This window comes from Filicampus tigris, chromosome 14 (genome assembly GCF_054856515.1).
Source record: "Filicampus tigris isolate MCC_2025a chromosome 14, RoL_Ftig_1.0, whole genome shotgun sequence".
Lineage (NCBI taxonomy): Eukaryota > Metazoa > Chordata > Actinopteri > Syngnathiformes > Syngnathidae > Filicampus > Filicampus tigris.
In genome coordinates, this window is record NC_141230.1 from 20,290,061 (window position 1) to 20,313,902 (window position 23,842).

At 41.6% G+C, this 23,842-nt stretch overlaps 3 protein-coding genes across 8 annotated transcripts; all 3 read left to right on the plus strand.

Moving 5' to 3' along the window:
• Nucleotides 1-969: 969 nt before the first annotated feature.
• LOC147136758 (interleukin-1 receptor type 2-like) lies at nucleotides 970-5,790 on the plus strand. 2 transcript variants are annotated; one of them, XM_086052550.1, is made up of 8 exons: nucleotides 970-1,178; nucleotides 1,560-1,809; nucleotides 2,563-2,731; nucleotides 2,886-2,985; nucleotides 3,860-3,937; nucleotides 4,254-4,395; nucleotides 4,480-4,625; nucleotides 5,419-5,790. In XM_086052550.1, exons 1-8 carry the CDS (start codon nucleotides 1,094-1,096, stop codon nucleotides 5,577-5,579), a joined length of 1,131 nt encoding a protein of 376 aa, XP_085908676.1. In that variant the 5' UTR covers nucleotides 970-1,093; the 3' UTR covers nucleotides 5,580-5,790. The 2 variants fall into 2 exon arrangements, with proteins under 2 accessions (XP_085908676.1, XP_085908675.1); XM_086052549.1 differs by having other exon boundaries at nucleotides 978-1,178; nucleotides 2,886-3,066.
• A 1,275-nt stretch (nucleotides 5,791-7,065) lies between these two features.
• On the plus strand, nucleotides 7,066-15,589 carry LOC147136759 (interleukin-1 receptor-like 2). 3 transcript variants are annotated; one of them, XM_086051517.1, is made up of 12 exons: nucleotides 7,066-7,232; nucleotides 9,172-9,246; nucleotides 9,764-10,016; nucleotides 10,499-10,694; nucleotides 11,358-11,529; nucleotides 12,461-12,523; nucleotides 12,593-12,737; nucleotides 13,408-13,562; nucleotides 13,629-13,772; nucleotides 14,092-14,265; nucleotides 14,643-14,878; nucleotides 15,056-15,589. In XM_086051517.1, exons 2-12 carry the CDS (start codon nucleotides 9,174-9,176, stop codon nucleotides 15,377-15,379), a joined length of 1,935 nt encoding a protein of 644 aa, XP_085907643.1. In that variant the 5' UTR covers nucleotides 7,066-7,232; nucleotides 9,172-9,173; the 3' UTR covers nucleotides 15,380-15,589. The 3 variants fall into 3 exon arrangements, with proteins under 3 accessions (XP_085907643.1, XP_085907642.1, XP_085907644.1); XM_086051516.1 differs by lacking the exon at nucleotides 7,066-7,232 and having other exon boundaries at nucleotides 9,049-9,246; XM_086051518.1 differs by lacking the exons at nucleotides 7,066-7,232; nucleotides 9,172-9,246 and adding an exon at nucleotides 9,412-9,583.
• A 159-nt stretch (nucleotides 15,590-15,748) lies between these two features.
• Nucleotides 15,749-23,622, plus strand: LOC147136760 (interleukin-1 receptor type 1-like). Of its 3 annotated transcripts, XM_086051520.1 has the most exons (12): nucleotides 15,749-16,234; nucleotides 16,556-16,626; nucleotides 17,971-18,190; nucleotides 18,259-18,427; nucleotides 18,992-19,163; nucleotides 19,246-19,317; nucleotides 19,902-20,028; nucleotides 20,102-20,241; nucleotides 20,437-20,583; nucleotides 21,070-21,240; nucleotides 21,837-22,073; nucleotides 22,178-23,622. In XM_086051520.1, the coding sequence occupies exons 2-12, from the start codon at nucleotides 16,575-16,577 to the stop codon at nucleotides 22,354-22,356; spliced, it is 1,686 nt and encodes a 561-aa protein (XP_085907646.1). In that variant the 5' UTR covers nucleotides 15,749-16,234; nucleotides 16,556-16,574; the 3' UTR covers nucleotides 22,357-23,622. The 3 variants fall into 3 exon arrangements, with proteins under 3 accessions (XP_085907646.1, XP_085907645.1, XP_085907647.1); XM_086051519.1 differs by having other exon boundaries at nucleotides 15,749-16,626; XM_086051521.1 differs by lacking the exon at nucleotides 16,556-16,626.
• The last annotated feature ends 220 nt before the right edge of the window (nucleotides 23,623-23,842 follow it).

Consider the following 23,842-nt stretch of genomic DNA (forward strand, 5'->3'; position numbering starts at 1 on the left):
TTGGGAAACCTTGGAGTTTACCTTCTTGTGGGCACTTAAAACAAACCACTGACGGGAAATTGAACACACACCTGCGGAATGTAAGTACAAATTGTCTCTGGAAATGATCGAACTTTATGTTCCTGTAGTGACTGTGTTCTGTAGGCATCTAGTTTCATTCACTAATCTTATTACTAACAGAATTGTTGCTTGCTGTAGTTGCAGTTTTTGTTTTTTTTAAATCACGTGCACAACAATTTTTAAAAAATTTTTTTTTACTCATTTGGGCTGGAGCTCATTTTATGGGTAGGGTCTCCCTCAATGACACAAACAGTCATTGATTGGATTGCACAGCCACATCACTCCCGTGCGTGTGTGTGTGTGTGTGTGTTGTTTACTACTTTGAATGCTATTTAATGTTAAGCTACTCTTGAATGTTGACATTACTACTAAATATAAACTCATCCACTGCCATTGACGGCTATGAAAGTCAAAAGTCAATTTGAACTGGGAGTGTTAGCTGTGTTCACGTTAAAAACGCAATATGAAAAAAAAGTTACATTAAAATTATGACAGTGTAAAACATTTTTTTTAAAGAACGTAAAAAGCACTACCAAATATTACAAACCCCGTCTTTGGGATTGTTGAAAACCCATGGTGAACTTAAACCACGACAAACTTCATATAGACTACTGGATGTAGACGAAATGCTTTGTGTGTGCGTGTGCGTGTGTTTGTGTAATCTCCTGAGGAAATGGAAGCAGAAGTGAACCGGCTTTAAAGGAAAATAAGTATTTCAAGTTCACACCCTGTCAAATCATAATTAGATGAATATTTATTGTAATTTTGATATTCATGTAAATGTGCTTTTTTTTTTAAAAATCATTTTAAACAAATGTTTGTTTTTTTTCCCTAATGTATGTATGAGTCAGACCAGAGTTGGCACATCGTGCAGTTGCAGCGTTCCCATGACGACCGATGAGGTCATCAGTCTCTATTTAAGAGTCCCACTTGCGACTGAGACCCTCACTCGGGCAGGTACGAAGCGGTCACCATGGTGGCTTGAAAGCTCTCCGCTGTTCCACCGCGTCGGACGCTTCTGGAACCCGTGGCCATGTCGGCCATCTTGCCGTTGATAATGCTAGCCATAGAGTTAGCTCACGGACGGAGATTCACGCTTCTGCCGATGCCTGTGAAGGGTGAGCTGCCTCCCAAATGAACATTTTAGTTTTTGACAGTATAAAATTTTGCACCCAAAACTTCATACTGTCAATTTTTAAATGAAAATTTGCAAATGCATTAAAATATCAAAAACTAGGAAATCATAAATACGTATGTAAGGAATTCCATCATTGCCTTGCCTTAATACTTTGTTGTTGAACTGCAAGTATGTGGGGGTCGACCGTGTGCGATTTTATTTATTTTTATTTTTTGCATATAAAACGCATGTACCTCTGGGAATGACACGACAAAATTAAATAACATCTTTAGCCTTAGTAAACATAGTGTGCATGAATTTCAGCATCCTGTCTCAAGATTGTCTTCCTGAACGTGTTTGTCGCGCTGCTTCTTTCCGCCAGACGGCTGCTTCACAGTGACGCCCGAGTTGGAGCTCTTCCGCCTGGAGAGCGAGGCGGTCACCGTGTCTTTTCCCGCCTTTCGGAAGGCCCTCAAAGTACGCCACATCACCCCACCCGACTCTGCCTTCCGCATCGCCAAGGGCAACCGCACCCACGACGGCGGAGACGGCCGAGTCCGACGCCTCGGCCCGGACTTGTGGCTCCTTCCGGCTCGGCCGTCCGACTCGGGCGAGTACACTTGCACTTTCAGGTAACAAAAAGCTTTTCATAATATTGCCAACATATTCCTTTAAAAATGTTGAAGAAATGCTAATGTTAAGACTCAAAAACATGTTAAAAACTTCTTAGTATAAAGAAGTCTAACAGTTCGTAAAATGTTGAACACAAATGTTTCAGAAGATCTTAAAACACTAACTAAATGTGAAAAAGCAACAGTTACTAACACATGTAAAAAAAAACACTACATGTTTTGCAATTCTGAATATTAAAAATTATTTATATTAAATGTTCAATTCTAAATATAAAATAATTAAATGGCGAAAACACTACAAGTTTTTGAGTCACTCCAAAATGTTACAAATACTACTAAATATAAAAGAAAATCTTAAATCACCACAAAATGTTAAAAATACCATTAAATGTTGAAAAAAACCCAGCGAAATGTAACAAAAAAACATTAGTGTCACAAAATAATACTCGAGGTAAAAAAAATCTTGATGTTAAAATCACTCGAAAATGGTTAAAGTGCTTCGGTATGTAAAATTAATATAAAAAAAATACAGCTCAATGTTAAAAAATAGTGGATGAAAAAAATGTTGAATGGAAAAACACAACAAAATGTTAAAATGCTACTAAAATAAAGAACTAATGTTAAAAAACACTGCAATGCAAAAAAAAAAAAAAAAAAAAAGAAAAGTCCAAAACATGATGAAAGCACTTTTAACGCGACGGCCATGCTTATTTTTTGTTGTTGGGTGTTGCTGCTGTTGCCGTGGCAACGAAGAAACGCGACGTACTGCATCCAAGGCAGCGTGACACTGCAGGTGTACGCCGTGTCGGCGGCGGACGTGGACAACCTGTCGTACGAGTACGACGCCACGCTGGGAGAAAACGTCACGCTCAAATGTCCCGTTAAGAAACACTCCTCCCACACGCATGTCCAGTGGTTCAAGGTGAGAGCAAAAGCGCCCCCTAGCTACGGGACTGAACTTTGTGGGAACACTCCAGGCCTGAAGGGGGCAGTGTGGCTCAATAAAACATTGCGGACGCTACTAACATCGCTTCAAAATGTTCCTACAAAGATTTCCTTGGCGATTTTCTTGTCAGGAGGACTCGGACGCTGTCAGCCTCCAGGCCCACAGGTGGCGCTCCTTCTGGCGAGATGCGGGAAAACTGCGGATCCCGGCGGTGCAGCATTCCGACAGCGGTTTGTACACGTGCCGGCTGAGCATTCTGGTGGAGCGCAGCGAGTTCCCGCTCACTCGCACCATCCGACTCCTCGTCAAAGGTGCCTTTCACGTTGCTCGGCCAACTTCACAGAAACAACTTGTAAAGTTTTCTTTAAAATCTAATCGACAGAAAATTTGTTGTTGAGTTTTTTTTTTTTTTTTTTTTTTTTAAACTTGCCGTCAAGTGAAAAGCATCTTCAACCTCCTTTAAAAAAAAACATTGATCAGATTTTTTTTTTTTTTTTTAAGAAACTCATAAATTTGAGATTTTTTTTAGGAGGAAAAATTCTGTCCAATTAAAAGCAATATTTTCATTATTATCTTATTCTAACATTTCTATTTCAAAACAAAACAAAAACAACCTGAAAACAAATTGGGGCATGCATATTCGAATATTGGTGATTTGATGTATTTCTTTGTTTACTTTATTCTTTCACATTTAAAAATACAATATTAAAACATATCATTTTTATCTCTAAGAAAGTAATACATTTTTGCTAGGTACAGTAAATTCAATCAATAGGTATTTTTTAACATTCTTTTAGTATTTTTCCTTTTATCTAGACAATTTGTTTTCATATTCTAGATTTTAAAAAAAATGGAGATGCATGCTTATTATTTGCTTGACTTGTTTGTAATTTGATAGAAAACATTTTTTACAAAAAGGCTAAATTCTGTCCAATGAAAAGCATGTCAGTGTATCCGTATTTTTTCAAGTTATTAACTCAAAAATACCCCCAAATATTATTCTGTTTTTAGTCAGGTAAAAAAAACAACAACTTCACAACTTCACGTTTTGTTCAAATGATGTAAAAACTCCAATTCTAAACGTGTCTTCTGTCAATCTTTAAGAGCCCGAGTTAGCCACGGCGCTAACGCCACCGCTGATCATCTCGCCGTTGAACGGGAGCGTCCACAAGGCCTCGCACGGTGAGTCACCGACTTTGTCCAGACGATCGTCGCCGCTGAATTATGAGAAAAAAAATATAAAAATCTTCAAAATGTTCACAAGCAAGCAATACTTACATATATACAAATAAAATTAGCAAGCAGAATATAGCTCAATGTAGTAAAAGTGAAAAAAAAAAAAAAGTGAAGTTTCTTCTTCTCAAGTAAAATACTCGAGTAAAAGTCAAAACTACTCTGACAAGTATCCAAAAAAAGTACTTCAGTAGATGTCACAAAATGTTAGCGTGGCTCTAGTGGCCTTTGCCTTCAGCTTCCCACAAGTTGTTGACTGTTGCAGGTTCGGGACTGGAGCTCAAGTGCACGGTGCTGACGGCGTGCCGGTCCAGTGACCAGACGGCCGTGTGGTGGACGGCGGGCGGCGTCCAGGTGGACGCGTCGCCGCGCCGGAGCGGACGAGCGCTGCAGGCCGGCGGGAGGAGGTAGGCGCTCGGTTCCCCACCTCATCCTTTTCTGGGCAAATGCAAGGGCTTTTGGTCACAAAATGGCCGCCGCCGTCCACGCAGGGAAAGCCGCGTGGTGTCGGGTTGCCGGGTGGAGGTCGGGCTGGTCGTCGTGGCGATGACAGATGAAGAGGAGGGGGCGGAGCTAACCTGCGTGGCTCAAAACCAGGACGGGAGGCGGGAAGTGACGGTCACGCTCCACGTGGAGGGTGAGTCGCATGACACGTGAAAATGCACACTGACCAGTAGGGATTCAAATTGGGGTTTCAAGCCTGGGTTAGGTTTCCAAACAATGGTTCATTTTAAATTGGGGTGTCAAAAGGAGGGTTTTGAGGCAGGGTAAGGTTTTCAAAGTAGGGTTTGAAGTCAAAATTGGGGGTTTCACGCATTGGTTAGAGTTTGAAGAGAGGATTACCATTTTAAATTAGGGTTTTAGATCCGGTTTAGGGTTTCAGAAAAGGGTTAGAGTTTTAAATTAAGGTGTCGAGTGTAGGGTTTGAAGATTTGCAAAGTATGGTTTCAAGTCAGGGTTGAGGTTTTAAGTTAGTTTTTCAAAGGTGGGTTTCAAGTCAGGTTTTCAAGAGGGTTAGGTTTCTTAAAGATTAGGGTGTCAAAAATAGGGATTTGAGACTGGGTTTATATTTTCAAAGTATAGAGTTTCAAGTCTGTTTTAGGGTTTTAAGTGTGGGTTAGAGAAAAGATTTACATTTTAAATTAGGGCTTTAAGTCTGGGTTTGGGTTTCAAACAAGGGTTCATGTTTGAAATGAGGGTGTCAAGCGTAGGGTTTCAAGACCGCTTCGATTTTCAAAGTGAGCTTTGAAATCAGACTTTGAATGTCAAGCACGGGTTAGGATTTCAAAGTAAGGTTTCAAGCCTGGTCGGTTTCAAACAAGTGTCGGGAGTTTCAAGTTTTTGTTTGAAGTTAGGGTTTGAAATGAGTGAGATGATTTACCAACAGCGGATAAGGCGTGAACTAAAAAGGTTTGTCCCCTCCGAAGCAGACTCGAGCATGACGTGGCTTGTGGTGGCCTGTGTATCCACTTCCTGTTTCCTGGCGGTGATCTCCGTCTTCCTCTACGTTTTGCTCGTCAAGCCCAAACTCAAGAAGAACACGAAGAAAAAGGCCAACTACTTCCTGGCGCGCCAGGACAGCGCCTTCTAGTGGACGCTGCACTACTTGCGTTGGGCAACAGATGGCACCAGCGCCCACCACGCTATACTGTGATGCAACACCCCCAGACTTGGACAATTGTCTCACACGCACACACACGCACACACACACACACACACACACACACACACATTTACAATGTATTTCATTTTCATCTCATTTTTCAGGTTTTAGGGCTGAATAAAACCTGAACACCAACGGATGCAAATTCTCATTTATTTGTCATTTGAAGATTACATTGAAGACGCGATTGGATGGGCTTGCGGAATGGAGGAGAAATAGAATTCATTTCAATCTGAAGACACCAGAGTTTGAAAAAATTACTATGATTAAATAATTATTAAAAAAGGACAAAAACTTCATTAAAGAAAAAAAAAAGTGAAATCAGCACAAAATATCAGCCACGAAAATACACAAACTTTTTAAACAAATGAATGCATAAGGAATATTTTAGTCGAAACATTTGACGCCAAAACGTTTAGAAATATTTGAACCCTAACACAACAAAACTATTAAATAAATGAATTTAGCAAAAAATAAGAAAATACATGAAATCAACAAAAAATAAATAAATCAAGCAGCAATGAATAAATACATTAATCAACAAAGACCAATTTTAAATAATTAGATTCAGCCCCCAAAATGCGAAAACATATGAAGTGTGTAGGCGTTTTTTTGTAGAAAAACAACCATGTATAGAAAGGTGTTTTTGTGAAAAACAAGACCAGGTATAGTAAGGTGTTTTTTGTGAAAAAAAACCGGACCGTGTATAGTAAGGCTTTTTAAAAAAAAACAAAAAAAAAACGACCATGTATATTAAGGCATATTCTTTGTGGAAAAAAACGACCATGTATAGTAATGCATTTTTCTGAAAAACGACCATGTATAGTAAGGCGTTTAAAAAAAACAAAAAAACAACAACAACAATGTATAATAAGGCGGGTTTTTTTTTTGTGAGAACCAACCAATTCGGGGTGTCCAACGCCTACTGCCCGAAGACAGCTGAGATAGGCTCCAGCACGCCCGCAACTCTTGTGAGGATAGGCGGTGTAGATAATGGATGGATAAATCAGCAACAACGAAAATAAGAAAAAATACAGTAAACTAAAAAAAAGAGACATTTGCCAAAATGTTTCAAAATACATAAAATCCCTAAAAATCAACCCCAAAAAAATGAAATTTCCCAAAATTTCAGGAAATCAGAAAATATTCTACGCCAATTAATGAAATTCATCAGTTCAACAAACATACAACTACAATTTTCTACAGTATTCTGAGAATAATACAAAAGAGCATTTTTTCTTTTGCAACTTTGGCTTTTGTCTGCAACAAGGCTTGTGAAGTAAATCGGCCACCAGATGGCGCCACAGGAAGACGCCCCCATAAACTGAAGCACCACTGTGGAATGTATACACTTGCCAGGGCCTGTGTTTGTGCGAGTGTGCGCGCGCGTGTGTGTGTGCGTGTGTGTCTCTCTCCCACGAGCGATTGGTCAACTCACGAGAAGTTGCAACATGTGTCTTTACTCAGACAACGAAGCGGCTGGCGACGAAGAAGACGCATGTTCGAGTCCTCTGCTACCAGATGAATGACATGAGGAGGCTGTCATGTGACCACCACCAATTCCTCATCCCCACCACACGGGTGAGTTTTATCTGTCCCGAATGTTCAACTTCCTGGATGACCTTGATGGCACCCAGCAAATTGAAGGGCTAGCGCACGCTGCCAGGGCTTTCACGAGTGTGTGTGTTTTTTTAAGGCTATAATGCAAGTTTTTACACAAGTCTAGGACAGTCTATCAAACAGGGAGTGTCACTGAATTATGCTGTAGGATTTTAAAAGAATAGTAAAAAAAATATATTGCAGAGGATCGCTTTATTGTCAGCGTACGGTTTTGCTAGGAAAATAGTAGGCACACCCAAGGGTGTCATCCAGGGAGTGTTGTGGCATTGTTTAAATGGCTTTTCAAAATAGGTCTTCCCAAATCTAAATGTTGACTCTATTATACATCAAATGTAAGTTTCGTATGAAAAATAAAAACTTTTATTGGTGGTGGCGGCGGCTCAATTTCTGTGATTTAACTTGGGAATCCAGGAAGATGAGTAATTTCAAAATAAAAGTCGCAAGACGTTGCATACAATGTGAGCATACCGAGGAAATTGTTTGGAAAAGGCAGCACACACACCCAAGGGTGTCACCCAGGAAGTGTCGTGGCATTTTAATGTGTTTTTTCAAAATGAAAATTGAACTCCAGAAATCTAATTGGTGTCAAAAGTTGGTTCTAATTTAGCATTTACAGAAAGGGTGACGTTTATTAATGAAGGCTCAATATCTGTCACATAGCAGCCCAGGCCAGGCAGATTTGGAATAGGTTCTAATCCAGACGTAGGGAACTCAATTGTTGGTTAAAATTTGAAAATGTGCATGAAAAAGAATGACTTTTGTTGGTGAATGTTCTCCCAGGAAGTAGTAGTCATAGGATGGGGTGTTTCAAAATAAAAGTCGACCCAAACTGTCATTTTTGACAAATGTTGCTTTGAACTGAAAACTTTGCACTGACACCAAAAGCCATGATTTATTTTGATGACTATTCAAACAGGAAGTTGTATCCATAGTAGTGTAATGTTGAATTTCAAAATCAAAGCCACCCCAACCGTAATTGTCGACAGCCGTTGCTTGTGATTTCCCACTATGGGCGTGCTCATGCGGCTAACTCGTCTTCTTTTATTACTTTATGACTTGCCCGGAAAGATGAAAAACAGGTGAAGCCTCATCATGAGAGTAGTTGAAATTAATGACGTTAATTGCTGTCAAAGAAACCTGTTTGACTTACGCGGACAAAGCGCTGACTCATACCTTTCACCCTCTTTAAAGCCACCCATTTAACATTATTTACGTTTACATTCTTTCGAGATACTTATCAACCAACGGGCTAATGAACAAAGAAGCGATCTCGCAAAAATGACTACTTGCTAACATTGACTGCAATTTTTCGAGTTGTTCAAAACACAGTTCGAGCCGAAGAACTAACTAGCAAACAAACAAACGAGAGAACGAATGAATAAACGGGCAAAACAAAACGGCGGAGAACTGGTGAAACAAACTTATGGAGCCGACTGACTGTCATGAACTAACTCACCAACTAACTACCAGACTTACCAATTGACTAAGCACAGTTGAGTAGGTAAACCAACAAGCTAACTATCCATCTCACAGGTAGTCAACAAACTACAAAAATCTAAACCAACGAATGAACAGACAAACAAATGCACAAACTGCCCAAATCACCAACTAAAGAAGTAGTCCTATTAACTTTTTATTTTATTTTTTTTTAATAAAGGCCGCACTTTCTCATACAGCCACACGCACATGGCGGCTGATCTGGCCTGCTTCCACGTGGTTACGCAGTAGACTTGCGCAATCTTGTTTTGGGAATTGTTGCATGAAATCAGTGAATCTGGTGATTGCTCATGTGGGAGGCGCCGGAGCAGGAAGGCACACGTTGTCCTGCCCTGCTCCCGTTTGCCATCATTATATTTTAGCTGTCAATCCTTCACGTATGTACGTTGTATGTGTGTTTCAGTCATGTGCGTCCATGCGCGGACCCTCCTGTTGTTGTTGGTGGTGCGACATGTCTACCGGACTCATGCGGCTCAGGGTGAGTGGTGGTCGCGGTAGCGGGACGCTGGCTGGGGGCTGACTAGTGGTGGGGGGGGTCGCACTGGCTGGATGCTGGGAAAAAGTCCTGTATGGGTCAAAGTGAATCACATGTTTACTCACTAAACTGTCATGTTTGGGTTGTTGTGCAATACTATTGATTTGGAACCGGACACGTGTCGGTGAAAAGTAGTCAAGTTAGGAGAAAAAGTGGTATTTGCTGTGGTGGGAGTGAGGCAAGTGTGGAAAAATAGCTTCGAGTTCTTGGGAATGGGTCATATCCACTTGGCTAAAATCCCAACAAAATGTCTCACGAGGTTGGATGGCCAACAAATCCTGTGAGTTAGCTAGCTAGCTAACTGATGAAATCACTAACTCACTAAGGCTTGGTTGGAGTGAACCAATTAGCTAATGAGAAAAGTAAATGACAAAATGAGAAACTAACTAACTAACTCACTAACTAACTAGCTAACTAACGGTAGTGAGAAAGCTAAATGTGGGCGTTTGTTTTTGGTCAGACGAGTGCAAGGACTATGAGGTTCAGTTTGAGCGCGTGTTCTCGGTGCCGGGCGAGGCGGCCATGATCAACTGCACGCTGGCGTCTCCCGACGTCTTCAACTTGTCGGCGGCGTCTTACGAGGTGGACTGGTACCGCGTGGAAACGGGACGAGCCCTCCGCAACCTCAGCCGTCACGTCCTCATCCGAGGAGAGACCCTGTGGTTACTCAACGTCACCATGCAGGACGACGGACATTACCAATGTGTGCTCAGGTAACGCCTCGCCATCCAAGCAGTACCGTAGTATCCGCGAAAGTCACGCAATTTAGTTGTAGTTCAATTGCAGCTTATTGATTAAAAGGAAATGTAAACTGAAGTGATTTCATTTGAATTGAATTTGAAATAATGTGAATTTGAGGAGTGTCAGTTAAGTAAATGCGGACTAATGAATGTGAATTATTTGAATCACGTGAATAAAAGGATTTGAATGTGATTAACGATTATCTTTTAAAAATGTAATACAATTGAATTACTGTGCATTCGATAAATTTGAAGTAAATGTAACATGATTTTAATGAACTTGAATTCAATTCCATTGAATACTTTAATTAATAGAATTCAAATTTCAGAATTCATTAAATTGCACCAAATGTTATTTTTCGAACTTAAATTTTCACTCTTTTTTTTTGTTGCTACCTGTAAGCCCCGCCCCCTCGCTGCCCTGTGCTTGCTGATTGGTCCACTCCCTCTTCCAGGACGAGCGCGTCTGGCTGCTTCAAGCAGTCCACCGAGTTGGTGGTGGAGCGTCCGCTGCAAGGCGAGTGTGGACGTCCGCGCAAAGCTTCTCAGGTCCTCACCGTAGGCGTGACTGACACGCTCTCCTGTCCAGTCAGAGACGTCCTCAACACGCTTCGCAGCTACGGTGTCCCCGCCTCCATCACATGGTACAGAGTGAGTCACACCTTTGTCTTGTTGCCATGGAAAACATGCTAATGCTAATATAAAAATTAATATAAAAGTACGAAAAAACAAACCACCCAACAAAAAGAACTAAGTAACAAAAAACTAAGTGGCATTTGATATGATTGTTGATCTAGTGACGACAAATTCAAAAACAAATATGTGAACTAACAATCTTAAACCTGCTACCAAACTAACAAACAAGCTAACTGACAAACCATCACGCTAACTAAATACCCGATGAAATAACTCATGAATAAAAAAGTAACGAACGGACCGAAAACAAAGTAACAAACTAACTAATAAACATAAAAAATAATTACGGTTGCTGGAAAAAAAAACGTGAACTAATAAACTAAAGGATGAATGATTGAATGAACAAACAAACAAGCTAACGAACGAACAAACAAACGAGCTAGCTAACTAGTAACTACCTAACTATTTATACAGATAATCACAATACTGTCGGAAAAAATATTGCCGCTAATGAAGACATCAATGTAGAGCCACTTTTAGAAGCAAAGTAACAGTGATAAGCTCCATTTTTGACGGGGTTTTGATTCTTTCTCTACTTTAGCGTAGCAGCCAAAATCTTTGAAGAGTGTCTTCATGTGTCCTAAATTATGTATGTCCGTGTGTCACCATGCACGTCAGGGCTGCGACGTGATTGAGGACGGCTTTGACGGACACGTGTACCGTGACCGAGCACGGCTGAAAATTCAAGACGTGGACAGCCGCAACAACCAGCCGTACACGTGCACCCTCAACTTCAACCTGGGCGGCGTCGCCGCATCCATGTCGGAGACCATCCAGGCTTGGGTGAAAGGTGGGCAATGTGGACACTCCTTCACAAGGGGGCGTCAGAGATCATTCATTCATTCATTCATTCATTCATTCTCCGAAGGGTTCTTCCCATATTGCTGGATGGAGATGTGATTATGGTGCGCTACCAAAAATTTTGTAGTCAGGTAGCAAAATGCTGTAAGAATTTTTGGTACCCTTAAGTAATGTCTCATACTTTGGGGGGTCGAAAGTTGTTAAAGGTACCACTTTGTGGGACCCTACCATTTGTTTCTGGTGCCCTTGTGTTGGGAAAATGGTCTGTTTGCTTTGGTGTGTTGGGGGTTGTCCAAATTTCTTGATGCTACCGAAATGATAAGTTGTATTGCACCATATTTTGGCTTCCTGAAGTTATTGTTCAAAGGTTTTAAAAGGGTACCAACTTTTGGCCATCTGAGGATATGGATCTGAATTTTGGCGGGTTGGTTAAAAACTTGAACAAACAAAATATTATCCGGCTCACTTTTTGGAAGAAGTTCAGTACTAAAGTAATGCATACCACTTTTTCTGGAGGGCATTATGGCATACAATTTCATTTATTTTGAGGGTACCAAAAGGTTTGTTCGCTTTTTGGAGGGAAGGAGGATCGAAATTGTGAAGGCTGCCAAAAATGTGCCATTAAATAAGGGATGCCACTTTTTGGGCCCCTTAACGTATGGGTCGGGGTTTTTTTCCCCAAATTGTGAATGGTACCAAAACAATGATTTCTTCTGTACCACTTTTTGGCGGCCTCTATTTTTAGGGGGGTTGTCAAAAGCTATGCAGAGTATCAAGAGTTGACACACTGTGGCACCCAATCATTTGACTCAAAATAAGCAACTTTTTGGTACCCTTTGGAAATGGTCCAGTATTTCAGGGGTTTGTCACACATTGCGCAGGGTGCCAAGATATTGCTAATGTTTGTTGTTGTATTGCAGAGGATTACTGCTTCCTGCCCCAAGTGCTGGAGCCAGCCAATGATATCGTCAAAGCAGCCATGGGTAAGAAGTCAAGTGGAAAAAAGTGTCAAAAGACGCTAGCTGCTAACATGGCTAACTGTTTGTATTCAGGCTCTCGCTTGACACGAACATGCCGAGTGTTCGTGCCATGCATCGGCACCGTTCCCGAGGATCCTGTGGTGAATGTTTTTTGGTTGGACGACGTCCACTTCATTTCCAAGAACAACTCGGAAAGGGTCTTCGCCTCAGACTCACGGTGCCAACATTATCGTTTTCAGTAGGGTGGGACACCGGTTTTTGGCAACCACTTGTGTACAGGCCAGTATTACTGTATATGACGGGGTTCACTAATGATAGTGTCACTTTTCGGTCCCCTTTGGGTATGGTTCGTTTTTTTGTACCAAAATATTGGATCCATATTACTTTTTTTTTGTCTCCTTTGGATATTGGCATTTGAGAGATTACCCAAATAACTAAATAATCGGTATCACTTTTTGGCCCCCTTTCGGATATGGTTCAGTAATTCGGGGTGGAAACGGTACCAGAATAACTCATCTGTATCACTTTTTGATCCCATTTTGGATATGGTTCAGTATTTTGGGGTGGTAACTACCAAAATAACTGCTCTATACTGATTTTCGGTCCCCTTTGGATATGGTTCGGTGCTTTGGGGTTGCAGAAGGGGTTACCAAAATAACAGATTCGGTAGGTTCTACTTTTAGATCCCCTTTGGAAATGGTTCAGTATTTCGGAGGGGTGGGGGTGTCCAAAATAACCAATAATCATTTGTACATACCACAGGTTATGGGGCTGTAAAATGTCATGAAGCCCAAAAGTGTCCTTTTTTAATTAAAAGTGATGGGTACCTACCCTGCCCTGTCTGCCATTGTTGTTTCAACTTCCTGTTTCAACTTCCCGTGTTCCAGCGTGTGGCGTGCGAGCGTACCCCCTAAAGGTGTGTGGATGGAGAACGTGCTGACCATTTCCTCCCTGGAGGAGGCCGACTTCCTGATCAACTACACGTGTCGAGCGTACAGCGCGCGAGGATTTCCTCAGGCTCACTTTTCCGTGCTGCCTCAAGGTAAACCTCGTAATGTACTGACGCCCGCCATCTTGTTCTGATGCCGTGACTTCCTGTGTGTTCCAGAGCAGGGCGACCTGGTTGCCGTCGGCTGTGCGCTCGGCGGCCTGGCGGTGCTCGCGGTGATCGCCGCGGTTGCGTACTTCCGTTTCAAGATTGACATGGTGCTGTTCCTACGCAGCTCCTTTCCGGTCTTCTATGCAAATGAGGGTAATGACACGTAGCCGTGATGCTAAGACAAGCGTGGAAGATTGTTCCTTATCCAGGCTGTAACACAAGCGCACCAAGTGACGATTTGAGCGCTAGCACGCTAATTGATACTAGCGTGTGAAGTGGCGCGAACCATCACTGGGACACCAAGTGATGCGGCAAACACAAGTGCACGCTAACACGCTAACGCAAGCATGCTCAGTGATATAGTAAATGCAGCAACCACAATCAGATGGAGGAATGTGACTAACACTTAACACGCCAAGTGATCCAGCTGAGGCTAAGTGTAAACATTTGTTCTCTTTGTTATTGTTGTCAGGAAACGATGGTAAGCGGTTTGACGCATACGTGACGTCCTACTACCCGCTCAGCTGCCAGTTGGATATTAGTCACGGAGTGCTAACGTTTGCGCTTGACGTTCTGCCACAAGTGTTGGAAAAAGCTTGTGGCTACAAACTCTTCATAGCTGGACGAGACTCTCTGCCAGGACAAGGTAATTGGAGTTAAGCGTGTAAGTGGGTTAGTTTATTTGTTCATTCATGAGTTAGTTCATTTTTAGGTTTCTGAGTGATTGAGTGAGTGAGTTAGTAGTGATTAGATTGCATTGTTAATGATTGTTATGATTCATGAAGTAGTAATTGTGATTTATAATGACTGCGTGGGCGGGTTAGTAGCTATGTGAGTTTGTTAGTGAGATAGTTTGTTGGTGAGTGAGTTTGTTAGTTCATGTGTTTGTGAGTGATTTATGAGTGAGTCAGTTTCTTGTTAGTCTGTTAGCGATCGAGAGTGAATTTATCAAGTCAGTGTGTGAGTCTTTGCTGACCTTCTTATTCTGTTGTGTGTTTATTGCGGCTCTGCTGCCCCCTGCAGCCATGGCGGACTCTGTGCACGACAACATGCAGGCCAGCCGCAGACTCCTCCTGCTCTACGGCGCCTCGTCCTTCACCTGCATGCACAGCCGCCACCACCTCAACAACCAACACACTGACAACAACTACAACAACGCTAACAACAACAACCTGGGCGAGGAGGTCTGTTTGGACCCGCAACGTCAACACGAGTGCACGGTGGCCATGCATCAAGCGCTAATGGAGGGAACCCTCAAGGTCAGCTCTCAGCAAACAAACAAAACAAACAAAACACTTTGTTTGGTAGCCTTGCAAAAGTCACTTAGTTCCTGAGTGTGTCAATTAGTTAGTACATTGGTTAATGATTGAGTGACTTTGGAGACAGTCATTGAATTTACCAGATAGAATTAGAAATGCACGAGTGGTGCTTTGCAGGTGGTGCTGGTGGAGCTGGAGGAGGTCAGCGCGGCACAGCTGGCTCGCTTTCCGGAGTCGCTGCGTCACCTGCGGAGGAAACAGGGCGCCATCTGCTGGTGGAAGAGTCATAACCAACAGCACCAGAAGTTGAACCAGAAGGGCTGGACCAGCTGTACCAGGAAGTCCTCCGCTTCCAGGACCAGCATACGGGACCAAGAGGAAGTGCACTCGCCACCCTGTTTATCTCCGTCGTCCAGATTCTGGAAGGAGATCCGCTATCACATGCCAGTGAGGGGCAAGAGGGCAGCGTCGCCCGAAAGGACTGTTCTCTCGAAGATATAGCACACTCACATCAAAAACGGATGCTTTTTGCTCAGACAGGAAAGACCACCAGAATGATGGGGGGGATGGATTGCCGGTGAGAGGTTCCTTTCAGTTAGCCTGTTAGCTTGTTAGCCTGAGTGCAAGCTTATGAATAGAGGACTGACTGAACCCTAGTGGGGAATTAATTCAGTGCTGTGGAGTGTATATAATAAAACATTCAGTCTTGAAGATGCTTTGAAGATGTCATGTTATTTTTTAGCCATTTATTTATGTCATTGAATTTTGATTTAATGTAATTTTGAACGTAATTTAATGACCTTTGAACGCAATTTTGAATGTTACTTAATGGCGCTTTAACCCACCAAGCATTTCTTTAATGTAATTTTAATTGTAATGTAATTATTAACAAAATTTAGAATAAAAAACAAAACAAAATTCGTAATGTATTTTTGTTATACTTTAAGGAAATTCAATAAAACATTTTAAATGATTAACCTCCGTAAATGGATTTAAAATAAAATTTCCATGACAGGATTACACACGCCGCCCCCCCATTCATTGATGGTGCTCGATGGCCACATCTTAAACGAGTGGGGGGGGGGGGGGCTTTTCCTTTACAGCAGATAAAAAGGAGGTAGTACTTGTTTTTTTTTTTTAATTTTCTTACAGGTAGCTTACCGTACATACAAAACCCAAATGAGGTTTTGGTGGCCTATTTTTGTGGTGTGCGTGTGTGTGTGTGTGTGTGTTTTGTTTTCTGCTTTCATTTACAAGGGTGGGAGGTTGTTGAAGGAAAAACCCAGAGTGTCATCATGATGTGAAAACAGGATATGCAGGTAACAGGCGAGCAGAAGTCACAGCAACTTCTCACTGGTAAGTTCACGTTTCATACATCATCTTGATTCCGTTTCTTTTTCACCACTGTAATGACAAACCATATCAAACGCGAAATGTGAACCCAAGTCAGCAAGAATAATCAGCAGCATTATATGTAAATTAAGGCTCAATATGTTGATGTGAACGACAGATGTACGCTATATGGTATAAAGTATGCAGATGTGAGTGAACCAAAGTCTAGCAAGAATAATAGTCAGCAGCGTTTTATGAAGCAAAGCCACACATGTATAACCTTCTGTGTGTGTGTTTTGCCTTGTCAACGCTTTTCACTTCCTTCATTGATTGTGTTTATTCAAGAGTTGTGCGGAAAGCAGGAATGGCTTGGCTGCGTGCGCTCGCCGTATTGCTCGCTGCGGCCAGCACACTCGGTGAGCATGCTGTCATTTGTCCAGCTTTACGTCATCCATATTTTGCTTATTATTATTTATTCTATTGTTCACGCGGCTCATCGTTTGCTTTTAAAAGGTCAGGATAGTCTTTGAAATATATTCAAGATCAAATTGTCATACGTTGGAGAGAGTGTGAAAATACGTCTCGATTGTAGTGTTATTTGAATGTCCTTTCATTTGAATGTAAATTGAATTATAATTACATTTTTAACAAATCCAAACAAATACATTTTGGATAAAATTGTAAGATATACATGTTCAAATGTTATTCAATATTAATTCTATATAATTTTGAATGTCTCTCAAAAATATGAATGTAGTTTTAAATGTAAAGTATTGATATATTGTTTTCATTTTAATTAATTTAATTAATTTAGCGTTGATTTTAATCACATGATGCACAATGATTTTGTTAAAATACTTGGGTTCACCAAGAGAAATTTCATAAACATTTTAAATGAAAACTAATAACAATTGCTAAATATTGTCTTTTTTTTCATTTTACAAACTTTGATTTTAATTCGATTTAACTTTAATTTCCATAAAAATATTACATTCTTTTTTACATTGTAATATCATTTTGCATTACATTTTAATGTACATTCTAATGTGATATTGTTACATTGTATTCATTTTATTCCTGAAAAATAATTGAAAGTTATGATTGGCTGGGAGATATCACATGATCACTACAGTGCGGCAAACATTTTGGCTGAAGTTTAACTACATGGCTCCTCACCTTTTAAACAATTACTGGGAATGTATCATTAAAATAGAAGGTTGCACATCGACAAATGAAGCCTTAAACTCCTTGGCAAAGGTAACCAGGTCAAATATTTATAGTAAGGGAACATTTATTTTTTTTTAGGTCAGTGTGTCACCTAAATGTGGTCAAGTGAGGTTCTTCTTGTTTAACTCTCAAAATACATTAATTAACTCCATCAAGGACATGAAGTTTACATGGTAATTTGTTGAATTTACCAAGGCAAAATTCAGTTGTGCAAAATTGGCAAACTTACAAAAGAAAAAATAGCTAGCAAATTTTTCAACAAATTTAGATTGAAAAATTTACATTTACAAAGGTAAAATACACATTGACCAAATGCAAATTAAATAAAATTGAAACAATTTAAAAAACTTTTACAAAATCAAAATACAATTCTACAACTGAAGCAATTGTAGATTTTTTTTTTGTTTTTCTCGTTTGTTTCATACCTTCTTGGCCAATACAAAACAACATAAAAATAATGTACAGAAATATAGTGAATCATTTTTATTTTTTGAAGCCATAAAGTCATGTACGTGTCTGTGTTTCCTTTGCAGGCCACAAGGGGCCGCCAGACACCTACTACGTCAGCGCGGGCCACCTCCTGTTGCTCAAGTGTCCCATAGTGGGTGAAAACGGCAACGTCACGTGGACCCGAGAGGATGAGTCGGCTGGGGCAATGCCGTCTCTGCCCCCTGGTGTGGAAGTCAAGGACGGGTTTCTGTACTTCCTGCCCGTGCAGATGTCCCATAATGGCACCTACAGCTGCGAGAGCACGTATGGAAACACACCGAGTGTCCTGATAAGACATGGAGTCTTGAGTTGAGTGTTTGTGTGCTATGAAGGGTGCAAAGAGGAACTGTCAAGATTGACTTTGGTGTGTCGGTGTCCACTGAAATTTGTCCCCCTGTGGCCGAAGCGAGGAGCATCCCCCTAGGGGTCACCCAGAGCCTCCCTTGCAAGATGGATCACATCCTACGACGCAACAACACGACTAACATACGATGGCTGAAGGTATGGGGCCTCACTAGGCTCAAAAAGGTGTTTCATGGAAAATTATCAAACTTTGTAGCTTGTATGTGCTTAGGCACGGCTTCTTGAGACTTTTTTGTGGGTCCACTACTGATAGATTTGCCATTCAAATTTTACAAAGCCAAGTGAAACAGACTACAGAGGCTGATTTAAAAAAAAAAAAAATTAGAGAACCCATTGAAATGACAAAAATGAGTCCGAAATCGTGGCTTGAAACGAAAATGGGAGACTTGCTGTGTTTGTTCAGGCATGGCTCCTTGAGACTGTTTTGTGGGTTCACTAATGATAGACTTGCATACCAAATTTTACATAGCCAAGTGACACTGGCTTCATGGACTGAGTTAAAAAAAAAAAAAAATCAGAAGACCTGTGCAAGTGACCAAAAATGAATCTAAAATGGTGGCTTCAAAACACAATGGCCGACTTCGTGTATGCGGGGGAAATGGCTTTTTAAGACTTTTTTTTGTGGGTCTAGACATGCCAACCAAATTTCATATAGCTCAGTCAAACTAGCTTGGTCAAATTAGCTACTGTGCATGCATGCAGGACTGCCGCCTGGTAGAGCGAGAGGGCGCGGTTATCAGTGCACACGACAGCGGCCTGAGGCTGAGCAGGACCACGCGGGAGGACGCCGGCACATACACCTGCCTGGCAGACGTCAGCCTCGGCGGCACAACGTACACGTCGGCGCGCAGCGTCCAACTGCACATCAATGACGGTGGGCGCCGATTTGGTACCATAATGGAATCACGCGTGCATGAGTCAAACTCACTGATCTTTTCAATTTGTTCTGGGTTTAGCGTTGGAGCAAACAGTTCTTAGCGAGCCAGAGTTGATCCAGCAACAGAATCAAGTGCTCGTCGTGGACATGGGTGATTTCAGCAATGACACATACACGTGCCAAAGATTTTGTGTGGATGCTTACCAAAACAGGACGCCTAAGTAACTAACTAACTAACTAACTAACTGTAGCTAGCCAACTGGCAAACAAAATAAGAGTAATCAAGAATACTAACTATAATGTGGCTAATAGTAGCTACTAGCTAGCTAGCTAGCTAGCTAACTAACTAACTAACTGACTATGTAGCTGGCCAACTGACAAACAAAATAAGAGTAGTCAAGAATACTAACAATAATGTGGCTAATAGAAGCTAATCAACTGACTAACTAAATAACTGTGGTCAATAATAACTAACAATCGGCAGAACAGTAAATAGCTGAACAACTCACTCACTCACTCACAACTTTCAATGCTATGTAGCTCATTAATGAACTAACTATAAACATTACTCTTTACTACTTAGCCAACCAACAAGTAATTGAACTACCGGCCAATCATACTAATTAACTAACGAACTAACTATGGCCAGTACTATGTAGCTGACCAGCTAACAAAGAAAATACGGGCAGTCAATAATACTAACTAGAAAGTAAGACACGTTTGATGTAATGTTAGGTGCGCGCGTGGAGCTGAAGTGTTTGGCCTTGGTGGGCTACAGCCAGAATGAGGAGACGTCAATGTTCTGGATCGTGAACGGCAGTTTTGCCGACGACGACCCGGAGCTAAATGAGTCCTTTCACTTGTAAGCTTGTCCCTCGTCACTATTCCATCCGCGCGCCTACACAAAACAGCCTCACTGCGCTCTTTCCTCCTAGCACTCCTAACCAAGGCCGTGTGTTCGGCGAGTCCACCCTGACCATTTCGAGAGTTCGTCCTCGTTTCCTCAACGTGTCCATTCGCTGTCGGATCCAGAGCCCTCTGATGGCCAAAGACTGCCTGCTGGTGCTCATGGAAGGTAACACAATTAAAATTTAAATAAAAAATAATAAAACTATACACAAAAATTGCCTGGTAAGAAGAAGTATCTTGTCAGACAAATAACAGACATATTTACCTTTGTCCTGACATATTTAATCTCGTTTGATTTTTTGCAGCGTACTTCGGTATACACCACTCCCCCAATTATGTCTTACTTGCTGTTTCTTTCCAGCCAATCACAGTTGGTTCTACACTGGAGTAGCAGTGGGCGTGGCCACTTCTCTGCTTCTTCTTCTTCTGGTCTTCCTGTTGGTCTTTTTCAAGGTGGATGTAGTGTTGGCATACAGGAAGCTGCATGGCTATTTTGTCACGCCACAAGGTGAGACAATCTTTAGTGAGTTAGTTAATTCGTTTTGTCATGGCTGGCCGTGCAGTCACTGCAGTTGCACGACTGGATGAGAAATGTCAATCGCTATGCTGTAACAACACTACAGATTGATGGTAATGTCACTTGGCGCGCAACTAAGTAACTGACTCGCCTCAATGATATAATGTGGAGCTAACAGACCCAATTTGTTAAACCGAAGTAAATTATAACTAACTAACTAACTAACTAACTAACTAACTAACTAACTAACTAACTAACTAACTGTACTACATAGTTTACTCATTTAATTAACCAACTAAAAAACAACCAGCAGTCAATACTGAAAAATAAGCTAACTGACTGACTGACTAACTAAAATAAATCGCAACAACATAAATAGAACATAATAAATGAACTACAGTAGATACTACTATAAGCCTAACTGGGTGGGTGACTAAGTAAAGGGCAATGGCCTGCTGCCGTCTCCCGTGTGTGCAGATGCCGACTGGGTCCCGTACGACGCCTTGGTGAGCGTGCTACCCGCTGCAGGCTCTGAGACCAGCTCAAGCGCGGCGTCTGACTTTGCTCTGCAGACGCTGCCCCGTCGGCTGGAGGAACAACATGGCTACCGCCTCTTCATCTCAGGCCGAGATGACAGCCCGGGAGAAGGTAGTCAATATAAACAAATAGTAATACAAACTCAATCATTCAACAGACTGTCATTAATAAACAGCAATCAATAATGCCGACCGACCAACTAGCAAACTAAACAATCAAATGGTTGTAATTGCAAACTAACTAGCTGACTGAGTAACTCCTTAGGGGGCTAGCAAGATAACTAGACCACCATCGAACGAATGACTAGTTAATGGTCACAATGACAACAGTCAATAACACTAATGACAGTTAGGCCAACTGTCAAGTCTAGCTAGCTAACGAACAGTCAGTGCTGTGTAGCAAACCAACAAATTAACTAGCAGCAGTCGGTACTAATGATGGACTGACAAACTAACTAGCGGACTGAGTAACTCCCTAGGGCACTAGCAAGAAAATTCGACCACCAATGAACAAACTACTAGTCGATGGTCACAATGACAACAGTCAATAATACTAATGACTGTTAATAATACCACACAGCTAGACAACTATCAAGTCAATAATACTATCTAGCTAGCTAACGAACAGTCAGTGCTATGTAGCAAACATGGACTGACAAACTAACTAGCTAACCAACCGTTTTTTTTAAAATGTGCTCAACATGGCAGCAACACACGATGCCATGGCGGCCGCCGTGCGCAGATGCCGCCGGCTGATCATCATCGTGGTGTCGGCAAAGGAGACGGACAAGGAGGAGGAGGAAGAGGAGGAGAAGGATGATAAGAAGGAGGCTAGGGAGTTGCGGCCCTTCAGCCTCGAGGACCGACAGTTGAGCTACGAGCAGAAGCTGGGCCTGCATGACGCTTTGACGCACAACACACCCACGGTCATCCTGCTGGAAATAGGTGACTAACTAACTACTAGACTATTGTACCAAGCAACAAGATTATTTGTATTGTTATTACAAAGCGCTGAAGTTGTATTTCCTGAGCTGTGGTTCTCCTCTCAGACGGTGCGCCGGATTACGGCCGCCTGCCGCAGTCTCTGGCCTACATCAAGAGGAGGCAGGGAGCGCTCACGTGGAGAAAAAATAAGCACAACAGATTCTTCTGGAAGAAGCTCAGATTCCTGATGCCCGCCGTGCCTGCCAGCAGACACTCAAGAGCACATCAGGATCACATTTTGTGACTGGAATGCAGCAACTGCCTTCACAATCATTCACTCCTTCCTCACTTCCTAGTCACTATATCAGGATTTTTGGTGGATGTTTGAGTGAACTGATTGAGTGAGTGATTGATTTATTGATCCCAACACAACCAGTGTTTCTGACCATTGTTTACAAACGTTAGCTGAAATGCTAGCTAACCTAGCTCAGGTGTTCATCTCAGGTCATCTTAGCACACATAACTTTATTGCAGCTAAGCTCATCTAGACTAGCCTTATTTTATTGGAGCATAAATCGTTTATCTCAGCCAAGCTCAGTTTGGCTTCATCAATACTGTACCAAGTTAGTATAGCTCAGCTCTCCTGTCTTAAACTTGCCCCTTCAGTGTTGATTTTAGCCAAGCTAGCATAGCTATAGCCTAGTAATATTTGTATTGTATCTAGTAATAAGTGTCATGTGTCATCTTCAACACTGCTTATCCTGTGCAGTTTCATTATTTATTTATTTTTTTAATTCAGCCCCCAAAACCAAAGCCCCCAAAGCCAGTTTCACATTGCAACATGAAAAGTAGTAGGCATGTCCATCATGAGTAGACCCACAAAAAAGCCCCAAGAAGCCGTACCCCAAAAGACAGAAAGTTGAAGCAGCCATTGTTGGATCGTTTTGGTCATTTCCAGGTCCCTTTTGAATTTTCTGAAAATTCAGACCCCCGGAGCCAGTTAGACTTGGTTTCAGTTGCTATATATTCTTTCAATCTTGAGTTGACGAACAAAAAAAGCCTTAAGAAGTCGTGCCCAAAAAGTGACTGGAGTTTTGTATGAAGTTGCTGTAGTTTGCATTTTGCCCAGCAGAGGGAGACAACGTTCACAATCTGACTTCTCTTTTTAGCGCATTTGTCACTTTTGTTTAAAACCCTTCTTTTGAAACCCGTAATCTTTCTGAAAACCCTACTTTGAAACCCTAACTGTTGTTGAAACTATACTTTGTAACTCTTATTCTTGATTGAAACTTTACTTTTAAAACGTTACTCTTGCTGAAAACCCTACTTTAGAACCTTAACTCAAATTTGAGCCCTGCTTTGAAACTCACCATTGAAACCGTACTTTAAAACCATGTCCCTTGTTAAAACCTTAACTCTTGTTTGAGCCCTACTTTTAAAGTCTTACTCTTGATTAAAACCTTACTTTCAAATCCTTACTCTTGCCAAAAAGCCTTATCTGAAACGCTCACTCTTGATTAAAACCCTACTTTTAAATGCTTCTCCTTAAAACCCTACTTTGAAACCTTAACTGTTGTTTGAGCCCTTCTTTGAAACCCTAACCCTTGTCTAATAGTTTCAAAGCGCATCTTGGACTAGTACATAAAGTCTAAAAAAGAAGGATTAGAAGGATTTGTCTGTGCATGCATGCTGTGCGCATGTCCCCATATGACCTTTACTCCTGCTCACCTCGGATGTGTGTGTGTGTGTGTGCGCGCGCGTGTGTGTGCGGCGGTGGCACACTCCCATTG